This window comes from Pteropus alecto, unplaced genomic scaffold, assembly GCF_000325575.1.
Source record: "Pteropus alecto unplaced genomic scaffold, ASM32557v1 scaffold25, whole genome shotgun sequence".
In the NCBI taxonomy this organism is placed as follows: Eukaryota; Metazoa; Chordata; class Mammalia; order Chiroptera; family Pteropodidae; genus Pteropus; species Pteropus alecto.
Window position 1 is genome coordinate 33,353,736 of NW_006441955.1, and position 20,751 is coordinate 33,374,486.

Consider the following 20,751-nt stretch of genomic DNA (forward strand, 5'->3'; position numbering starts at 1 on the left):
GGCCCTCAGTAGGCAAGAAATGCCATCCTAGAGCCTGTGATCTTGGGGGAAGATGGGCAGGGCATGATACATACCATCCTTGCTTAGATGATAACTTGATAATTCCACTGGTGACAGCATTATTCCTGGTGCATTATATTGTTAACATATAAAAGAATTTTGAAATCATAATTTGATAAGATATTAAAGTAATTTAGGAAAGCTGTGGCATTTATCCAGTGATCCATCACTGATTCAAAATGACTCACTGTCATTATAATCCTCCCAGTCATGCTGAATTTGACAGCAGTTCTACATTCAGATTTGTGAAATGTCATATTTGGTGGGGAAGTCAGCAGCTATGAATTTTTCTCCTTTCTTTCTGAAGGTTAAAGGCTTAGCCTCTTCTTCTGAATCTCTGTACCTGTCATAGGGTGACGGAAATACGTGAGGCTCTGCCCCCACCACTTGGCACTGCTACCCTTCCAGATCCATTATGGGAGTATACCAATTGTGTTTACAGATCTCTTAGAGAGCCAAGCCTCCTCCTCCATACCGTTGGTTCCTAACTGGGTGGTGAACCTGATCTGGCATTATTCATTCACTCAATAATTATTTACTAATTTTTTTTATGGTGGGGACAGGGATAGGACTGAGACATGAGAGTACTCTCGGTGGGCTAATAACTTGTCTCTGAACAGGCTAACAATCTGATGTCACTTTAGACTGTTATTCTTTAAATATTTGTTCATGACATTTTTACAAGGCAAAGCCAAGCGCTGTGAGAGGGGAGAGGAGCCAGAGAAACCTTCTAGCTCCCCCTCTGCCAGTTCCCAGGATCTAACCGACCAGAAGAGAAATAGCAGATTCCTTATCTTTCCTTCCAGCCACATTCTGTACAATCCCTGAGAAAAGTTCTGGTAGATACTAGTTAAGTTTTCAGAGATGTTTTCAACACCTCGTTGGTGAATCTGTATATGGAAGCTGCTGTAATATCCAGGCCCTTAATCTAGCCCTGGAAAGAGACACTGTGGTAGATCTCAGGGATATAGGTAAATAAGATACTGCCCTAGTCCTCAAGGAACTTGAGGCAGTAGATTATGATATACTGTAAAACAGCGTGAGAGAACTATTAGTAAAGTGGTCTAAGAACACAGATGGAAGAGCAGTGGATTCAGCCTGTGGAGGTCAGGGTGGCTCATGGAGGTAATCTCCGGGTGAGACAGATGGTGAAGTGAAATGTTCCTCACTTAAGCACATCTGGCATTCTTAGTATGAACCTTTCAAATTGATGAAGTAGAGTACTTTAATTTTACATAACCTAAAGCCTTAAACTTATGGAATTTGACAAAGAGCGATAAGTGTGGTATTGCAGTAATTCATGCCATATCTGACCTGCAAAATGAGATCAAGTGATTATGAGGAGATTCTCGACTTCTTGCTAAATCTAAGATTTTATGTAACTATCACTAAAAGACTCATCCATCCAAATGGAAAGCTATTCTTAGATTCCAGAATTTTACAATAGTTCTTTGCTTTTCTGCAAAGGAATTTTTGTTGTTGTTGTTGTTGTTGTTGTTGTTGTTGTCAGTCTCCACTATCTTCTCCACTGTCTCTACCCACCAGCAGAACATGAGAGCATCTAGACTTCTCAGTTTTCAAAGTAAAAGCCTTGTGGCCTTTAGTTTTTCTATCAGAAAGCCTATTGCCTCCTATTGTTTCTTAATCTACAGTCACTTGAGAGTATTCCCTTATAAATCTTTATTTGGTAACCTTCTGAAAGGAGCTGTTATTTGAGAAAGGAAATTCACAGTGTTTTGCTTGTCTTCCAGATTTGGAGATGATTTTTTTTTTTTTTTGAAATTGATTTTTTAAGTGAAAATATACCTGCGTCCTGCTGCTGGGGAGAGAGTGTTTTTAAAGGGGCAGGTAATGCCAGTTTTATAACACTCATTAGCCCAGCAAACCAAAGAATCCACAAGAATCCACTGATGCTGTCTCAGCAGCTGCGTCTGTCAGAATCACTATGACAGCCTCAGTCCTGTTTTTATCCTGCCTAATGTGGACTATTCTATTCTAAGAAGCTTTGCCATTTAGTATTTTCACATTTCATCCTTCTAACTTATACTTTTGTTTGCTGTTGGAGAATAAGAAAGGCAATTACTTTTGTTATGGTTTCTAAAATTAAGAGTATTTTGTATTAGCCTGGATGAAGAAATTAAACTGCATTTTGCTGTTTTTTTTTTTTTTTTTTTAACTTAATAACAATAACCACACTCTGAGATGACAAGTTGCCATTCATTATGAGAGAGATTTCATTAAGTTCTACATTTATTTCTTTTCAGCAAAATATTCCTCTGGTTTAGATAAATGATAAGTAGAAAAAAGGAGTGAAACTCATTAATAGAACCTATTGGAAAGCATTCAACCCAACTCAAAGAAATGCAGAATAAAGCAACAATAAGATCACTTTTCATATATGCAATTAGCAAAGTTTGTTTGTTTGTTTTTTAATAATTCCCCCATCTGGTGAGAGTGCTTACTCATATTGCTTAAGGTAAAGAAAATTAGTATGACCTTCCTGGGGAATAATTTGACCATACTCTCACTTTTGGAAGTTTATACAAAGGAAAGTAGAGATGTTTATAGCATTCTTCATAATAAAAAGGGGAAATCTAAAATTCATAGGAAAATGGTTTTGTGAACGTGACATAATGATATATAAACTATTATGCTTCTATCAAAAATGATCTTTAGAGAAACTATAACAACATCAAGAAAGCCTATGATAAATGAGACAAAGGAGATCTCAATATTGTGCCATTGAATTTTACAACGGCACAATTCTGTAAAACCAATTGTCCAGCAAAACAAAACAAAACAAAAAAACCTGGAAGGAGAAAACAATCTCAAATATTAAATCTTTTTCCCCTAATGTTTCCCTATTTTCTGTAATAAGCATAGATATTTTCAATGGGTTTTTCCATCTTTTATGTATAAAATGAGTGGTGCCTCAGATACAATACATACTTTTTTTTCATTAAAAATTTTTTTCATTAAAAATTTAATGTTCATATTTTATGCCTTTTAAGTTGCCATGGTGATGGGATTAAATGTGTAACTTGTGACAGTGATTTGTTTCTGTTCCTGGGTATTAGTTAAAACCTTTTGTGAGAGGTCAGAAGGTAATCCCTTTAACAATGGTCACTTTTTAAAAAATTTTTCTTTTATATATTTCATGTTTCGTAAAGTTATTATAGATGTTGAAAATTTTAGAACTACATAAGTGGATAAATTGTCTTGCAGTCCCTTTGATGCATAAAATATAACAATATGTTTATGATTTCTCTGTAGGAATTTTTCAAATAGAAACTAATTGCAGAGTTTCCGGTTGAGCAACATTCACAGGGTAAGATTAACATTCTGAATTATGAACACATGGTAAAGATAATTACTATTACATTGGTAGCTTGGGGCAAACAAATATTGAATGCTTAGTATGTAAAAAGAGGTTACTATTCCTACAGACGTTTTGAGTAAAATCTTTTTGATGTTTTAAAACCAGTTAAATAAAAACTAAATCTGTATACATTTTGGTAAAATGTCATCTTACTTACTTGTGCTTTGTTGTTTTCGTATGTGTGTGTTTGATATTTGTCATTTTCTAACATTAAAGGTCTAAAAATATATAGTAAATGTCTATGAGAGACTTAGACTACATGACTCCATGTCTATATTTTTCAGATTTTTGTTTAAGGTAGTATTTTTAATGTATAGAATTGGTTTGTCATATTTCCATAATAGGCATGCTTTCCTGGAGTAGGTAAGTCAGACATTAAAAAGCTCTATGCACTGTTGCTTCCTGCAAACATCACTTTTCTTTTATAGTTGTGGAAGATTAATCTTAAATTAGCTCTGTAGCAGAGCTTTTGACTTTGTCATAATGAATGATTAATTTATACACTGTACTAAATAGCATGACTCTCTAGTGTTGTGAATACAACATATGTCTTAAAAGTGTGTCACCCAGTTCTGAACATACAGTCCAGGTAAAGCAGTGGTGAGAACAGTGTGCCTGTCCCCTCCTATATTCTGAACACCCTTTTATAAATGAAGGCATAGATCCTTTGACTTCTTGACTATATCCACATTTCCCTGCTGATTAATTTTTAAAAGCTAATATCATCAGTTACTCCTCCACTTATGACTCTTCATTGGCTTTTCCTGGACTATTTATTATCCAAACTCTTTACTTTGGCTTCAAGCCCTCCATCACTCTTGTACTTTACAAAGGCTCCTGACATTCCAGCCAAGTGGCCTCTTTTCTGGTCCTCACACATCCTAAGCTTCTTGCTCCTTCTTCCTGGAATGATCTTCCCCAATATCATCACATGGCTAGCTCCATTTAGAGACTGGCAGTCTCTTTAATGAGGCCTTCCTTGATCACTCAAACTGAAGTAGTCTTTAAGGTGTTTCTGATTTTATTGTGTTTGTATATTTGATTTTTGTATCTCTTTCTGTACTTCTCAGTAAGGTCGCTGAGAGCAGGGGTCTTGTCGACCTTACATACCTATATTTCCCTAACACTTAGAACTCCCTCTGGCATTCTAAGTATTTGTTGCATAAACCAACTAAAGTTCTGAAGTCTCTTTGATGAGTGCTGTTTTGTTTAGTAATGTTTCACCCATTCTCTTTGATCATTTTGCTTGTATAACCAAATGAAGTAAATGCTTTTTAGGTTTAGCCATCATCTCACCCATTTTGTCACTGAAGTGACAGCATAAGATGGTGGTGCTCTCAACTATAAATGTTTTCTCCTACAATAGGAGTGTAAATCCTATGAGAGCAGAAACCCAGCCTCATATCTTCTTAGTATGCCTTTGTAGTTCTAGCCTCCATAATTGAGTGTATATAAACGTTAACTTTAGAGAAAGAGTTAAGACTAGTTGCTTAATCACATTTTTAAGTATTTCAAGAATACACTGGTTTGTCTGCTCCAAAGCTAAAAAAAAATCTCATTTTGCATTATAGTTTAAAAAAGTATAACATAGAAATATTCTGGACTGTATTTGCGACTTTGTGTTCCAAAACCCTGTTTTAATTTTATTAGGAAGGTCTATAACTAATTAGGCAGTGTGGCCAGAATTAGTGCAACCAACTTTCCAGTTCTTTTCAAAATGGGAAACTTGGCTTAAGCCCATGTTCTACTACTACCCTTGAACACTTTTGAACTTCAGCTTCTTTATTTGTAAGGCGTTGGACTTTGATCTCTCTGCTTTCTTCCTGGAGTAAATAGTCCGCATGTTTCTGCTCTAATGAAAGGTAGGTCACCTATGGAAGAGTTAGGAGAAGTAAATGGAATGGTGATCTCTGCTTTCAACTAGTCATTTGAAAGCAGAGCATGTGTGATTCACAAGAGACTGAGTTTGGTTCTATTCTATGGCTTGCTTAGGGTGGTGAGATGGGGGGTGAGAAACATTTTTTATAAATAATGAAGGTGGTGGAGAAGGATTTAAGGTTGCCTTCTAGTTACATATTCTTTCTAAGAATTATGCGGCACTGATGGCTTGTGTTCTACTACTAATAATAATGTGGCTGCAACTTTTTTTTTTTATGTATCCTCGATAATTTAGTACCTCACTAGAAGCATCAAAGAACTGAGAGGGCTTTTCCTAAAAAGACAATTATCATCTAAATTAAATATATTATGTATTCTATAACCACCAGAAACAAGGAAAAAGAGAAGCAATATTCCTTAAATTCAGAACAACTCAGCTTTAATTAGGATTTCTAGGGTTGTTTTCATGGTTTTAATTGTCATATTCAGTAACTTTCTCCTGGGACTTTAAATGATTAAGATTATTTTCCTAATATTTATAATATTATTTATGATTATTTCGTAGACTCATTACCACACTACTGCTTTGAGTAGGAAGCTGCAGAATTATAGTTACACCTCTCTATTCTTCTATTCTCCTTTAGTTTCTCAGTATTATTTGACTGTGTCAGATTTTTTCCTTGAAACACTTTGATTTCTGTGCTTCAAATTATTGGATTTCTCCTTTATTTCGCTGATCCTGCTTCTGTATCCTCCTTTACTATTCTGTGTCTGATAGTTCTTCATCTGATACACTGTCTAGGGGAGAAAAGTTCTATTATTCACTCATTAAATTCATTCTCACAAAGAATTAATTCATTTCTATGACACTATCTACTACTTAATAGTCATGATTTCCTATGGGAGATTAAGGATGGCTTCAAATACTTTGTGGTTCTTCCCATCAACAGATGGACTCTGTTACCCCTCCCTTTGAACCTGGGCTGGCCCTGTTACCTTTTTTGGCCAATCAAATGTGGCAGAAATGATATGGAATAATTTCTAAGACTGGACCTTAAAGAGATCTGTAGCTTCTGCTTTTGTGTGCTTGAAATGTTCCTTCTTAGAACTTAGTCACCTTGCTGTGAGGAAGCCTAAACAGCCCTGTGAAGGAGTGGCAAGGCCCCTCGTCATCAGTTCAAGCTGAGATCCAGGCCAGGAGCCCGCCCAAGTGCCAACCGTGTGACTGGGTCATTTTCGACCTCCCAACCACCCCAGCATTGAAGCCAATACTGTGTGAAACAGAAGAACCACCTCATCATCCCATAGAATCATGCGAAATGATAAATGGTTATTTTAGCCACTAAACTTTGGGACGGTTTGTTACATAGCAATAGAGAGCTGAAACAAAATTTAGTACCTAGAAGTGAGATGCTGCCATAACAAAACATCTGGCATTGGCTTTGAGGCCAGGTGGCAGTGAAGACCTGAAAGTAGTAAGAAGGCTTATTAAATGGTGGCTGGAAGAGCAGTGAGGAAACTGCTATTGGAAGATATAAAATGGTACCCTGGTTATTTTACGTTGACAGAAAGATCAGTAAGACTGTCCCCTACAGTAATATGGAAGATAGAAAATGAACCTAATGAATTTGTGGAATATTGAAATAGTCCCACAGAATATTGGAAGTGTCAATTGACTTCTTTTTTTAACCACCTATGATCAAAGCATTGCAAGATAGAGATGAATTAAAGAAGAAACTGTTCAGAGTTTAAGTAGACTTTAGAGGAAATTTTTTCAATCTAGAATTTCCTAAGGTCATAAATAAAACTATTTCTCACTGCCAGCTTCTCCACTCAGCAACAGGTACTCAAAGGTAAGAAATGGCCTCAGGTTAAAAGATCAGACCAAGGCACTAATGCCAGTAAAACTTGATCTCGAGGTTAAAACAAAGCCAGGGCACAGATGTAAGACACTGTATTAAGACCTCAAAAGATTTAAGGGAGTGCCTCCCTGATCTTCTCAGCTAGATAGAAGGGCTGTAAGAATCTTAAGGGTATTGTCTCGCAGGTCGAGGACCTGATTTAGATGACAACATCATGGACGTCAAGCCTGAACTTGATGCCATAGTGGGATAAAACTTTAAGGGTTGGAGGAGAGCTTGAGAGACAGTGAGGATACTTTGTCTGTAAGAGAAATGTAAGTAGTTTGTGGGCAGGAAATAGACTGTGAAGGATCAAACATGGCTGCACATTCTTCACTACTCCCATTGAAAGGTGGTGTTTGCTCCCTCTCCCCTCAAGTCTGGGCTGGCCTGGTAACTCCTTTGACCAGAAGGATGTAGTGGATGTGACACTGTGTAGCTTCCAGGGCGCTGCCATAAAAGATCCGCAGTCTTTGCCTCTGTACTCGGAATGTACCATCTTAGAACCCAGCCACCAGGCTGTGAGAGGACACTCAGCCACACGAAGTCTCACATGAGGGCCTTACCAGTCAGCAGTCAGCACCAATTCACTGCTGAATAAATAAAGACATCTTGGTTCTTCCAAAAATCTTTGTGCCAGCAACACCATGAGCAAAAGAACCACCCACAGAATGGTGAGAAATACAACTATTTTTATTAAGCCTTTAAGGTTTGGAATATGTAGAATAGTTAGCCAAAATCCTTTCCATCTATATTTATGAGTCCTAGCCTCCCTCTGGGATACACCCTCTCTAAACGCTGAACATATCTTTCTCTGCCTCTGCATTTTTGTATGTTCAATTCTTTATTGTACAATTTTTATTTATTTATTTATTTTTAGGCAAGGCAGCCCTTGGTTGACTTCACAGATTGCAAGGACCTTGTCAGCTTACAATCCCTTATTTTTTATTTTTCATACCTACAGCACCTGGTCTTCTTAGGTGTCTCTCATCCAATACTGTACAATTTTTTTGTGTGCTCTGTATGCTACAATAGCATGGGATAAAAATCTGAATCCATTTGACTCTTGCTTCTCCATGGACCTATCTGATGTTGGCAAGTGATGTGAATTTTCATTTACAGTGATTATTTCACTCTTTGCTTTCTTTGCATTAAAATCTTCCCTTACTATTTGTGGCCCACATGATTACAAATAGCCTTTCAGCTGCCTGCTTGTTTCTAATTCCTCCTCCTTAAGTCCATCCTGCAAATCTCTGCAGCTCACTGACACTGTTCTACTTACTGCCTCAGATAGCTGAGTCTCTCTGAGGGGTTCATGTGGGCAATGGTAGCTGTTCCTTTGCAGTCTATGAAGCAGGGAGTACCCTAGACATGTAGTGAAACTTCCAGAACACTTAAAAGGTAGTCACTTTTCTGAGCTATTTTATCACCAATCTATCCTGTGAGCTTTCCCCTCCTGGGGAGACTTAGAGACAAACAGTAATTCTGGCCTTACCTGGACTAATTGAATTGCTCTGTGGGAGTGGGACCTGGATTTAGGTTTCTTTTAATAGTGCCGCAGGCAGTTTTAACGTGAAGCCAAAATTGAGAACCGCTGTCATAAAGTTGTGATTCTTATAAATGGTCCCTGCATCAGCAGCATCCATATTAACTAGGAACTTGTTAGAAATGCCCATTCCTGGGGCCTACTTCAGATCTAATGAAGCAGAAACTCTGAGGCTAGGGCCTATCACTTTGTGTTTAAATAAGCTCTCCAGTGACTTTTATGGCTATTAATATAAGAAACATTTTGCTAGTTCAATCTTGGTTCCCTCTCGGTCTCAAAACTGCGACTAAATTTGGGAAGGGTGTTGGTTATTGGAAAGTCACTGTGCTGACGAGATCTGAAACAATTGGTAGGGGACATAAACTGGCATACCAAGTGTCTTGCTAGTGATCATTTAAAGTTCTTGCCATCAGATCTCTGGAGAGTGGTTCAAGGGTTATTTAGAATAAAGTAAAGGAGCAAATTCATCACAGATGCTGATGCTTTATTTCCCAGAGAGAGACTCAAAAAGGTGAATTTAAACTTCAGATATATGATAGACTCGAGAAACATCTTGAGATGTAGTACTAAACAGTTTGAAGTGATATAAGATGATTTTTAAATCAATTTTTGGTGAGAGTAAGTAAAGAAACTCTATTTTAAATTGTTTTTGCTCTATCCCTGCCTGGGATCAAAGACAAGGATCTTCGAAGTACCATCATCTAGTTCTTAGCATTTAATGACTCTAAATGCCATCTGATCATTATTTGTTTGTTTTTTTCACTGGTTATTTTAGAAATGCTTTCAAAGTAAAATAAAGACTAGTAAGGAAGTAAAGATGCCTAACTTAAGTGTTGATGTTCTAGTCTTCGGGACTTTGGGGTGAGATTGTCAAATGGATTCATGTGCTTTGAAAAGCTTTTATGATTTTTTAATAAGTTTAAAAGCTAAAGGAATGGGATCATAAAAGGAATTAGGACCATAAAATCCTTTACTCTTAGCATTGTTTCTTTGAACTGATTTAGTGCATTTGTGTATTAGAAATAGAGATCTGATTTGGATTGAGTCTTCATTGTTTGCAAAAATGTGGTCTGGAAAGAATTTCCTAGACACACAAACAGTATTAAATTTTGTAATGACAAAAGACAGCTATGCTCTAGCTCTCCAGTTAAACACATCAATGGGAAAAATTAACATCAGTTAATATATAGGAATGCTTAAGACTTTTCATACATCATAAAATCCAGATGCCATGTATTTATATATTTACTCTTAGTTCAGTGGAAAATGTTTAGCAGGAAAAAAAAATGTTAATTGAGAAAGTAGATTATACAATATGTAATTGAAGACATTGCAGAACATTGTATGTTTGCATCCTTGTGTTTCAGAAGATTATAATAGAACCCAATTACAATGCAGATGTTAGGATAAATTGATATCTTAATCAGTTGAGGCTGCTATGACAGATGACCATAGACTGGGTGACTTAACAAATATTTATTTCTCACAGTTCTGGAGGCTGGAACATCAAAGATCAAGGTGCATTGTGTCTCTTGAGAGCTCACTTCCTAGTATAGACAGCCTTCTTTTTGCTATATCCTCAGAAGGAAGAAGCAAGAGAGCTCCCTGGGGTTCCTTATATAAGGGCCCTGATCTCATTCACGAGGGCTTCCCCTCATAACTTAATTACTTCCCAAAGGCATCACCTCCTAATTCTATTACATCAGGGGTAGGTTTCAGCATACATATTTTGGAAGGACTCAAATATTAAGTCCATCGCAGTTAGAGAAGAAGAGAGTTAAGTATTCAGCTCTTTCTTTAGCTCTCGAGAGAATTGAGGCTGGCATAGTCAAAAGGCTTGAATGAGACAGTGTGGTCTGGTGTCAATAAAGCTTGAGATTTGAATCTGACCGAGGTTCTTGGTATAACTATTTCTTGCTAATTTTGTCACTTTGGACTTGGTAACTGTTGAGATTTGAATCCGAAGACCGAGGTTCTTGGTATAACTATTTCTTGCTAATTTTGTCACTTTGGACTTGGTAACTGCTTTGGGCCTGCCTCATTTTCTGTGTTTATAAAATGTGAAAAAGTAATATTTATCTCAATTTCTATGTTTATAAAATGTGAAAAAATAAAAATAATATTGTAAATAGGAAACAAATCAATATAAGTGAAAGCCCTTTAAAGTAGGAAACCAGATATCAGATTATTATTAATAATATATTTTTATTTGCTCTCTTATTGACAAGGAACACATAAAGGAAATCTGCCTTAGGCAATTAGAGGAAAAGTTTGTATTTCTTAAAAAGGCAAAAGTTCTTCACAAATAATTTTCAGTTAAAATGAATATGGTGAACGTGTAGTAATGAAAAGTTTGTATTTCTTAAAAAGGCAAAAGTTCTTCACAAATAATTTTCAGTTAGAATAAATATGGTGAATGTGTAGTAATGATTTGCTAACAGATTAGTTATAATGGTTTTTCACTATAATTATTTTAAAACATTACTATTGAAGTTTTGTGTCTATTTTCATAGAAATACTGTGTTTAAAGTAGAAAATGTATTTGCAATATTTAAAAACTGTATTGTATACAAGAAGTATCATCATCGCTGAATAGCATTCTGGAATTGTGCAATAAATTCTTTTCTGGCACATTACAGATGCAGTGCAATGGAAGAATATGTAAAATGTTGCACACATCAAATATCTACCATGCTTGCTGCACATAAATGCAGTTGTGTATCGTATATTGTACGCCATTCAAAAATGAATTGTGAATGAGAAACTCACACTTCAGTGGTGCTAAATAAGAATTAGCTTATAGCTAGATTGTCATACACTCTAACTGTGCGCTCCGGCCTGAAAAATAATTTGATACTGGTTAGTAATTATTAAGCAGGCTTTACACATGGATTGGTAAATCCGAAGTACATTTCAGACGTCTCCAACCTTTTGATTTTTAAAAAATGACAAGGTCACAAGATTATTGCTAAACATATCTTAAATACAATTTGAGGTCATTACTTTGAGCTGGATTTCAAGCACTTAATAAGCCAATAAAGGATTGTATTTTGGGGACAAATATCAAATATATAAAATCTTCCGGCAACCTTCGGAGATTATATAAGTGCTAAAAATATTCACACCCAATTTAAAAAATTTTTGTTTTAGCATATTCTCATATTTCAAACTATTAAATATATGTGTGATTTAAACTACTACAAATGATTGTTTGAAGATGCTGAAAATGGCTTTTATTAACTATAAGGTAAAAAAATGAATATATAATAGCTACATTTAATAATTTAATTTCAGAGAATTTCATCCATATTTTTGAGCTGTCTCTTAAAAAGTTATTAACTTGTGACTACTTCTAATGAAATCAGTAGGCTAAATTTTAAGAGCACAGAGTTTTCTTATTTAGACAGATGGGCGGTTTTAAATTAGAGTTCAGAAATTACATGTTTTGATAGGTTTGATAAATGCAAGAAAGACCAACTATATGAGGACTAAATGAGAGAAATCAACATTTGTAGACTGCTTGGAAAAAGCTAACTGTTCATGTAAGCGTAGATACAGAATTTTAAAACCAGTTATATCTGAATTTCTGTAGAAATTTTTCTGTAATTTAAGGGAGTTCAAGGAGTAATTATGATCTGATATGTAGGTAGGGTCCTGTATATGTATAGTTTTACCAGTGTAAAAAGTGAACTGATTTATGAAAACCTATTTGCTATATCATGATGGAGAAGGTCTCTGAAGATAATATCTCCAGTTTTTGTTTGTTCAAATGACTGCAGCTATTTCAAGGTATCTATGTTTTCTCATAGAATGAAGACAAACACAGAGATGGTGTGTCTAAGAAATTTTAAAAGGTGTCGGCCTCCTGATTGAAGCATTGTCGACTTATTGAAATTTTTTTTTATTATCGTAAGTATAAATATTTAAAGTATATTATTTTGGTCAGTGTTGACTTGTGTTCTTTGTTGAATAAATATTCACTCTGTCAGATACCCTTATCATTGTTAAAGTTGTTTGACCTTTGAGAGAACAAATAAAGCCATAAACTTTGAACTAGAAGAGCCCTTATAGATGATCTGGTTCACAGTCTTTATTCATTACAAGGAATTCCTTTGCAACATCCCTGGTAGGGAAAAGGGGCTGAACTATTTCACAGAATGGCAGTCCATGGATGTTTCACCACAAATTGAATGAAAATAAGAATTTCTGAAATGTCCACGCACCTAATTCTGCAAATGCCCTTATTATTTCATCCAAGAGGTAATCACGTAAAAATGTAAAGATAAATTCTCAGGTTTCCCTAGTCATCTTTTATCTCAGCTGAATATCATTAATTGTCTATGTTTCTCCATAGAAAATGGTTTATAGACAAGTATTTCCTGATTTTTTTGTTGTTGTCATTGCTCACTTAATCTTTAACCTATGACTAGCATTGGGTTCAAGGTGTGATCTCACTAGGCAGACACAGAAGGATTGTTGCCCCTTTATCTGGGTTCACCTATTAATATGGCCACAGATTATAGTCATATTGTAACTATAGTTAGCATTGATGTAACATATGGCTACATTTAACATAATAGCTATCACGCAATTAGCAAAAACTATACATTTATGTCATCTAAAATCCCTGGTATTTTGCATATGTTCATCCAGCAGTGTTTTCTGGCATCCTGCTTCCCATCATGTCTGTGGTAGTGTGGGGTCTAAATCCAATACTTTCTGTGCATCTCATATAATCTTCTTGTTTTTGTTTTTTGTCTTGTCTTGACACGCAATTGTGGTTAACTGCAGTGGGATGAGGCAGAATGGAAGGCGCAAAGGAAGCCCTGGAGTTATGTAATCAAGCCACAGGTCCTAAAAAAGTTAAATCCATATAATATGGTATGTCCAGAGAAGAAGCAGGCAGAAAGTGATCCAGCAGTTAAAATCAAGGATCGTGGATGCCCTAACAAGTGGGGGAGAGCATGGAGGTATAGGGTTCAGGAATATGTTGGGGCCAACCAGCAAAAGGGAAGACACTTATGAACAGGCAGCAGAGCCTCTGTAATGGAATTCTAGGGATCAGGGGAGGATGCCAGTCTCTAGAAGGACGACGACTGAGAGCAATAGACTTCCTTGCAAGTGCTAGCAGTATAGGCATATCTAAAGAGAGAAACTCAGACCCAGGAAAGATGATAAGAGTTCAGACTCAAGAAAGTACTAGAAAAGGCCTTGGACATAGGTTAGAGCTAGACCACCAGTGAAAGATGACCCATGCCATTGTGATTTTTTTTTCTTCTTTTTTTTCCCCCCAGATATGTTATTAGATTCAGATATTTCCTTTTATCTTTCTCACCCTGTGCCATTTTCTAGGTGGTCTGGATTTTACTAACTAGCATTTTTAATTGTTGATTTCTTTAATGTTTTTTAATGACCTAATTGATTTCTTTAATGTTTTCTGTAATGTTTCTGAACATAATACAAATCATTTATTTAGGGAACATTGAACACTTTTAAATATTAAATATGAAAATGCAAAATCCATCTTGTTTTTCTGAAGGCAAAAATAATTTAATAATAGAATATGCCTTTAATCATTAGTTTTGACTAGTATTAGTATATTGCCATGAAAACATTAAATATGAGCATCTCCATAGTACAGTGTTCTAACTGGGTTTTTCTTCCCTATCCATTTTTAAGCCATTACTGTTGTCAACTTTTAAATCCTCCTAAGTTGGACATGAACTTAAGTTACAAAGTAAGAGCTTGTGGGGAAAGGAGATAATGCATTAAATCACGTTTTGCTTTGAACATAGAATTGGCAGATCCCTCTAGGATTATCCTAAGGGATAATTTATAAAGCAGTGCTTGCTCAAAAGAGGTTCCTTCCCGTGAATGAAACACAACCTTAGACTGTAACTGATGTTCTAGACATGGAAGTAGGATATGGAAAAAAACTTACTCAGACCTTTTGAGGGTACAAAATGTAGCTGTTAGAAATTCATAGCATACGAACAAGTTTTTCCCAATGTTGACTGAAGAAAATTTAGCTTCTGGTTTTTAATAGCCTAGCATGGAGTCAAAATCCAGGAGGAAACTAGACAGTTGCTTCACATCCTGCCCCAAATACCTTTACAGATCTGGTTATCACCAATGGTCTCTCATCTAAGGGACTTTACAGTGCAGTTTCAAATGAAACCTCTACAGCCCTTGATCAGTCCTGCCTCCCAGTTTTTGCCCCTGAGCTAAATCCTACTTAGGTAGGCTATGTGTGTACAAACAATAGAGTGAAGTGTTTAATTTTGGATACTTAATGTCACTGGTGTTTCTTTTATTTTTCTCTTCTAGCTTCTGTACCCGTACAAGAGAAAGTCATGATTACACTAACAGAGCTAAAATGTTTAGCAGACGCCCAGTCATCTTATCATATTCTAAAACCCTGGTGGGACGTGTTCTGGTATTACATCACCCTGGTCATGCTGCTGGTGGCTGTGCTGGCTGGTGCCCTCCAGCTCACGCAGAGCAGGGTTCTGTGCTGTCTTCCATGTAAGGTGGAATTTGACAATCACTGCGCCGTGCCTTGGGACCTCCTGAAAGCCAGCGTGAATACATCCTCTGATCCTGGGACATCGCTTCCACTCCCTCTCAGAATCCAGAACGACCTCCACCGACAGCAGTACTCCTACATCGACGCCGTCTGTTACGAGAAACAGCTCCACTGGTTTGCAAAGTTTTTCCCCTACCTGGTGCTCTTGCACACACTCATCTTTGCAGCCTGTAGCAACTTTTGGCTTCACTACCCGAGTACCAGTTCCAGGCTCGAGCATTTTGTGGCCATTCTTCACAAGTGCTTCGATTCTCCATGGACTACCCGCGCCCTGTCCGAAACAGTGGCTGAGCAGTCGGTGAGGCCCGTGACACTCTCCAAGTCCAAGGTTTTACTTTCATCCTCAGGGTGTTCAGCTGATGTTGATGCCAGTAAGCAGTCGTTGCCCTACCCGCAGCCTGGTTTGGAGTCAGCTGGCATAGAAAGCCCAACTTCCAGTGTCCTGGACAAGAAGGAGGGCGAACAGGCCAAAGCCATCTTCGAAAAAGTGAAAAGGTTTCGCATTCACGTGGAGCAGAAGGACGTCATTTATAGAGTGTATCTGAAGCAGATAATAGTCAAAGTCATTTTGTTTGTCCTCATCATAACTTATGTTCCATATTTTTTAACCTACATCACTCTTGAAATTGACTGTTCAGTTGATGTACAGGCTTTTACGGGATATAAGCGCTACCAGTGTGTCTACTCCTTGGCAGAAATATTTAAGGTCCTGGCTTCGTTTTATGTCATTTTGGTTATACTTTATGGTCTCACCTCCTCCTACAGCTTGTGGTGGATGCTGAGGAGTTCCCTGAAGCAATATTCCTTTGAGGCATTGAGAGAAAAAAGCAACTATAGCGACATACCTGATGTCAAGAATGACTTCGCCTTCATCCTCCATCTGGCTGATCAGTACGATCCTCTTTATTCCAAACGCTTCTCCATATTCCTGTCGGAGGTCAGTGAGAACAAACTGAAACAGATCAACCTCAATAACGAATGGACGGTCGAGAAACTGAAAAGTAAGCTTGTAAAAAATTCGCAGGACAAGATAGAACTGCATCTGTTTATGCTAAACGGTCTTCCAGACAACGTCTTTGAGCTAACTGAAATCGAAGTGCTAAGCCTGGAGCTGATCCCTGAGGTCAAGCTGCCCTCCACAGTCTCACAGCTGGTCAACCTCAAGGAACTTCACGTGTACCATTCGTCTCTGGTGGTAGACCATCCTGCGCTGGCCTTTCTCGAGGAGAATTTAAAAATCCTCCGTCTGAAATTTACTGAGATGGGGAAAATTCCACGCTGGGTATTTCACCTGAAAAATCTCAAGGAACTTTACCTGTCAGGTTGTGTTCTCCCCGAGCAGCTGAGTACCATGCAGCTGGAGGGCTTTCAGGACTTAAAAAACCTGAGGACCCTCTATTTGAAAAGCAGCCTGTCCCGGATCCCACAAGTCATTACAGACCTCCTGCCTTCCCTGCAGAAATTGTCCCTCAATAATGAGGGAAGCAAACTGGTTGTGTTGAACAACCTGAAAAAGATGATCAATCTGAAAAGCCTAGAGCTGATCAGCTGTGACCTGGAACGCATTCCACACTCCATTTTCAGCCTGAACAATTTGCACGAGTTAGACCTAAAAGAAAATAACCTTAAAACTGTGGAAGAAATCATTAGCTTTCAGCATCTCCAGAATCTTTCCTGCTTAAAGCTGTGGCACAATAACATTGCTTATATTCCTGCCCAAATTGGGGCATTATCTAATCTAGAGCAGCTCTCTTTGGACCATAATAATATTGAGAATCTGCCCCTGCAGCTCTTTCTATGCACCAAACTACATTATTTGGATCTAAGCTATAACCACCTAACCTTCATTCCAGAGGAAATCCAGTATCTGAGTAATTTGCAGTACTTTGCTGTGACCAACAACAATGTAAGTAAATCCATTCTTCCCTTTATTCAGCCAGTCTTTTGAGCATCTGCTGTTGCATTGTGTAACATAGGTAGAGAAAATGGACATTAAGTCATGCTAAGCATCCTCTGAGCCTGGCCTGACCACCACTTACTAGACATGTGACCGTAGGCAAATTACCAAAACACTGAGCATCAGTTTTTAATCTGACTTACAAGTTGTCATGGAGATTTTATGAAAAAAATATATGAGCACTGAGCACAGTTCCGGACACATAGTAGTTGCTCAACATATGTTCTCTCTCTCTTTTTTTTTTTTGTATTGTACATAAACATCACAGTTGAAGTATTTTAAACTAATTAGTTATGACAGAACTTTTCCTTATTGAAAGGTTTTAACTACTTAGAAAGTTTTGTAAAACTTCGGCTTTCCAAATCTTGTCATAGAAGAACTTTTTGTTAAAACTACGGGGATCATGAGTTATTCATAAATCTTTTGTGATGCGGTAAGAAAGATTTGAAATCTACATGCATGTCTAGAAAGGCAATTCAAAATGAAAGGCCTTGTTCTATAATGCAACACTAGGGCTTCTTAGAAGCTTTTTCCAGCATCCATGCTTTAAAAGTGAACCATAATTTGCAACAGTAAAGCCAAGTTAAGGAAAACTTAACTTCTCTGAAACAAGAGAAAACAAAATAAATGAGTAGTTTCCTAGGTTAAAATGTGAAGGAGAAGAAAAAAAAAAAAATCATGCTAGCCAAAAGGGCAAGAGAATGATGGTAATGTCCATATGGTAAGAAGAAGAAAAAAGCTATCGAATCAGATCTGCCAAAAGATGAAAGTCATCTTCCTCTAGTTGAAATAGGAACTATTTTCTCCTACTCCACCCAAAAATGTATCATCTCCTAGACTTTTTGCAATTTGTATTTCATGCTAAATATAGCTATGAGCATGATGTTGGCTAATAAACATATTAATCACCAGAGACTGTTTTTGAAAACCATGGATTTTCATTAGAAATACAAGAAAGCTGGGGAATGAGAGCAAAATGCATGCTGACTTTGAGAGTCTTAAGACGTTACTCGTGTAAAAAGAGCTCATTCTAAGAGAAGTGAGAAATCTTCAGATCTTAAAGGTATACGAGGTTTTAAAACTCCTTTAGGATTAATCTAGATTAGCAGTGCACATCAGAATTACCTGAAGGGCTTGTTAAAACACAGATGACAGGGCCCCAGGGTTTCTGATTCAGCAGGCCTGCTGTAGGATCCATGAGTTTGCAGTTTTATAAAGACCCAGATGGAGCTGCTACTGCTGGTCTGATGACCATACATTGAAAACTCAGGTCTAGAGATTTATCCTTTGTGTCCTTTAATTATGCAGTTTACTAATATTAATATTTTGATTACATTTTTCCATTGTTAAATCTATAATAAAGTATAAATATTTTGAGAGGCATTGGTTCCCCCAAGTTGTCATATAGTTAAATCACCACGTGACTTTTTATTTATTTATTTATTTATTTAGACAAGGCAACCCTTGGTTGACCTCACAGATTGCAAGGACCTTGTCAGCTTACAATCACTTATTTTTTTATTTTATTTTTTACGCCTACAGCACCTGGTCTTCCTAAGTGATCTCCCATCCAAGTACTAACCAGGCCCAGCCTTAGCTTCCGAGACCAGACGAGATCGGGCTTGTTCAGGGTGGCATGGCCGTAGACACCACATGAATTTTTAAAAGTGGCAGCTGAGTAAATTAAATGGCCATGAATTATTTAAATATATAAATAGGTCAATATTTTTTTTAGCTTAATGTAATGAAACCTTAAGACCATTGGTACTTTTGACACCAAGTTTATTGACTTCTTGACTGTGTCTAAAAGAGAGTATCAGATGTTCCTATTTAGAATAAGGGATGGAGGCTTGGTGGCATATGAAAAATCTTATTCTGAAGGTAATCGATGGCCAAAATAGAATGATAGCTTTGGCTGGATTGTCTCAGAAGTATGATAAGTAGTTGCTGAGCATCCTCAGAGCCATACTGCTGGCCATGACAACTGAATGGGCAAGGAATGCTCTACTCAGAACTGTGAAGAGACTTAGGTAATAAGGGTATGGAAAACTGGAATTCACTCAGCAACCAGAGAGATGAAAAGTACCTCTCTAATAGAACAGTTTAGCTTAATGATGGGAAGTGTTGGGGAGGAATATTCTTCAAATATTTGGAAAACTTAGTAAAGAAAGCTTATTGAGAGTACCAATAAATGTTAGAACTAGGACAAGCAGGAGAAGATTTCTCATCTTTCCCAAAAAGCTGATTGAATGAACATTTAAGAAGGGAGAAGTGATTTTTTTTGTTAACAAAACTATTCAGATATAAATTGTCAACCACTTGGTAGGAATGTTGCTAAAGGGAATCGGGGATTCAGGTTTCATGTAAGGATTTAACTAATTTTAAGATTCCTTCTAACCTTGAGATGCTCATGATTCTATTAGGTAGACTAAAATATTTGTAAAAATTAGAAAACAAAACATCAAATTGGATGCATAAGTATTTAGATATGCATATACTCAGAAGTGTGAGCTGATTCATTCATTTAGAAAGAGGTAAGAATTCCTGGAAGACATTTTAAAATCTTTTCTAAAGACTTGAACAGTGTGTCAGAGTCATAGGAGACAAGTACTAACTCTGGGGTTAAGCAGAAAAGACATTTATTGAAAGGACATTGTGTAGTTCATATTATCACTGAAAAGGCTGCAGAAGGCTTGGAAAATCAAGCACAAATTTAGTCAGATAGCAAAAAAGACTACAGCCAAATCATAGCACAAAAGCAAAATGATGGGGATACCCTGCCACTGACCATACCAGCACGGGGCACCATTGTTACCCCCTGAAAACTTGGTGCTGCTGCTACTAAAGCCCTTTCCCTCTCACAAAGTAGGTTTTTCGTGGTTTCTGCTTCTTTGTGTCACTAGCTCCAGTTCAGAGTCCAGGTCCGAGCACCTGATTGGCAGAGCTTATGAATGCCCACACTTGAGCTATAAGGGGGCTGAGAACACAAGAATCTGGCATTGTCAGTTCCTCTAGTACAGCAATCCCCAACCTTTTTGGCACCACGGACTGGTGCTCCTATGAGAATCTAATGCCTGATGATCTGAGGTGGAGCTGAGGCAGCGATGCTAGCACTGGGGAGTGGCTGCAAATACAGATGAAGCTTCCCTCACCTGCCACTCACCTCCTGCTGTGTGGCCTGGTTTCTAACAGGCCACAGACTGGTACTGGTCCATGGCCTGAGGTTTGGGGACCCCTGCTCTAGTGGGAAGTGGGCTCTGCTTCCTTTCCCACCAAGAGTCCCATGAAGATAAGGTAGAGAATTCTCTAGATATTGAAAATGTTGGGCAGTCCCCCAAATGACAGACATTCACTCAGAGGGCACTCCAGAATTTGTTCCACAGAATAATAATAGGTGTTCTCTCTCTCTCACACACACACACACAAAAGCATTAAACAGTTCTT

At 37.4% G+C, this 20,751-nt stretch overlaps 1 protein-coding gene and 1 pseudogene across 4 annotated transcripts in view; one reads left to right on the forward strand and one right to left on the reverse strand.

Annotated features, from left to right (window-relative positions):
* Window positions 1-20,751, forward strand: part of LRRC8B (leucine rich repeat containing 8 VRAC subunit B) — a 63,640-nt gene that overhangs the window by 33,732 nt on the left and 9,157 nt on the right. For all 4 annotated transcript variants that reach the window (XM_006919390.3, XM_006919391.3, XM_015595227.2 and 1 more), the window contains 3 exons: window positions 3,334-3,388; window positions 12,574-12,673; window positions 15,092-17,256. In XM_006919390.3, the coding sequence (XP_006919452.1) occupies window positions 15,118-17,256 (2,139 nt within the window). In that variant the 5' untranslated portion in view covers window positions 3,334-3,388; window positions 12,574-12,673; window positions 15,092-15,117. The remainder of the gene's footprint in view (window positions 1-3,333; window positions 3,389-12,573; window positions 12,674-15,091; window positions 17,257-20,751) is intronic.
* On the reverse strand, window positions 18,841-18,955 carry LOC112485958 (annotated as a pseudogene).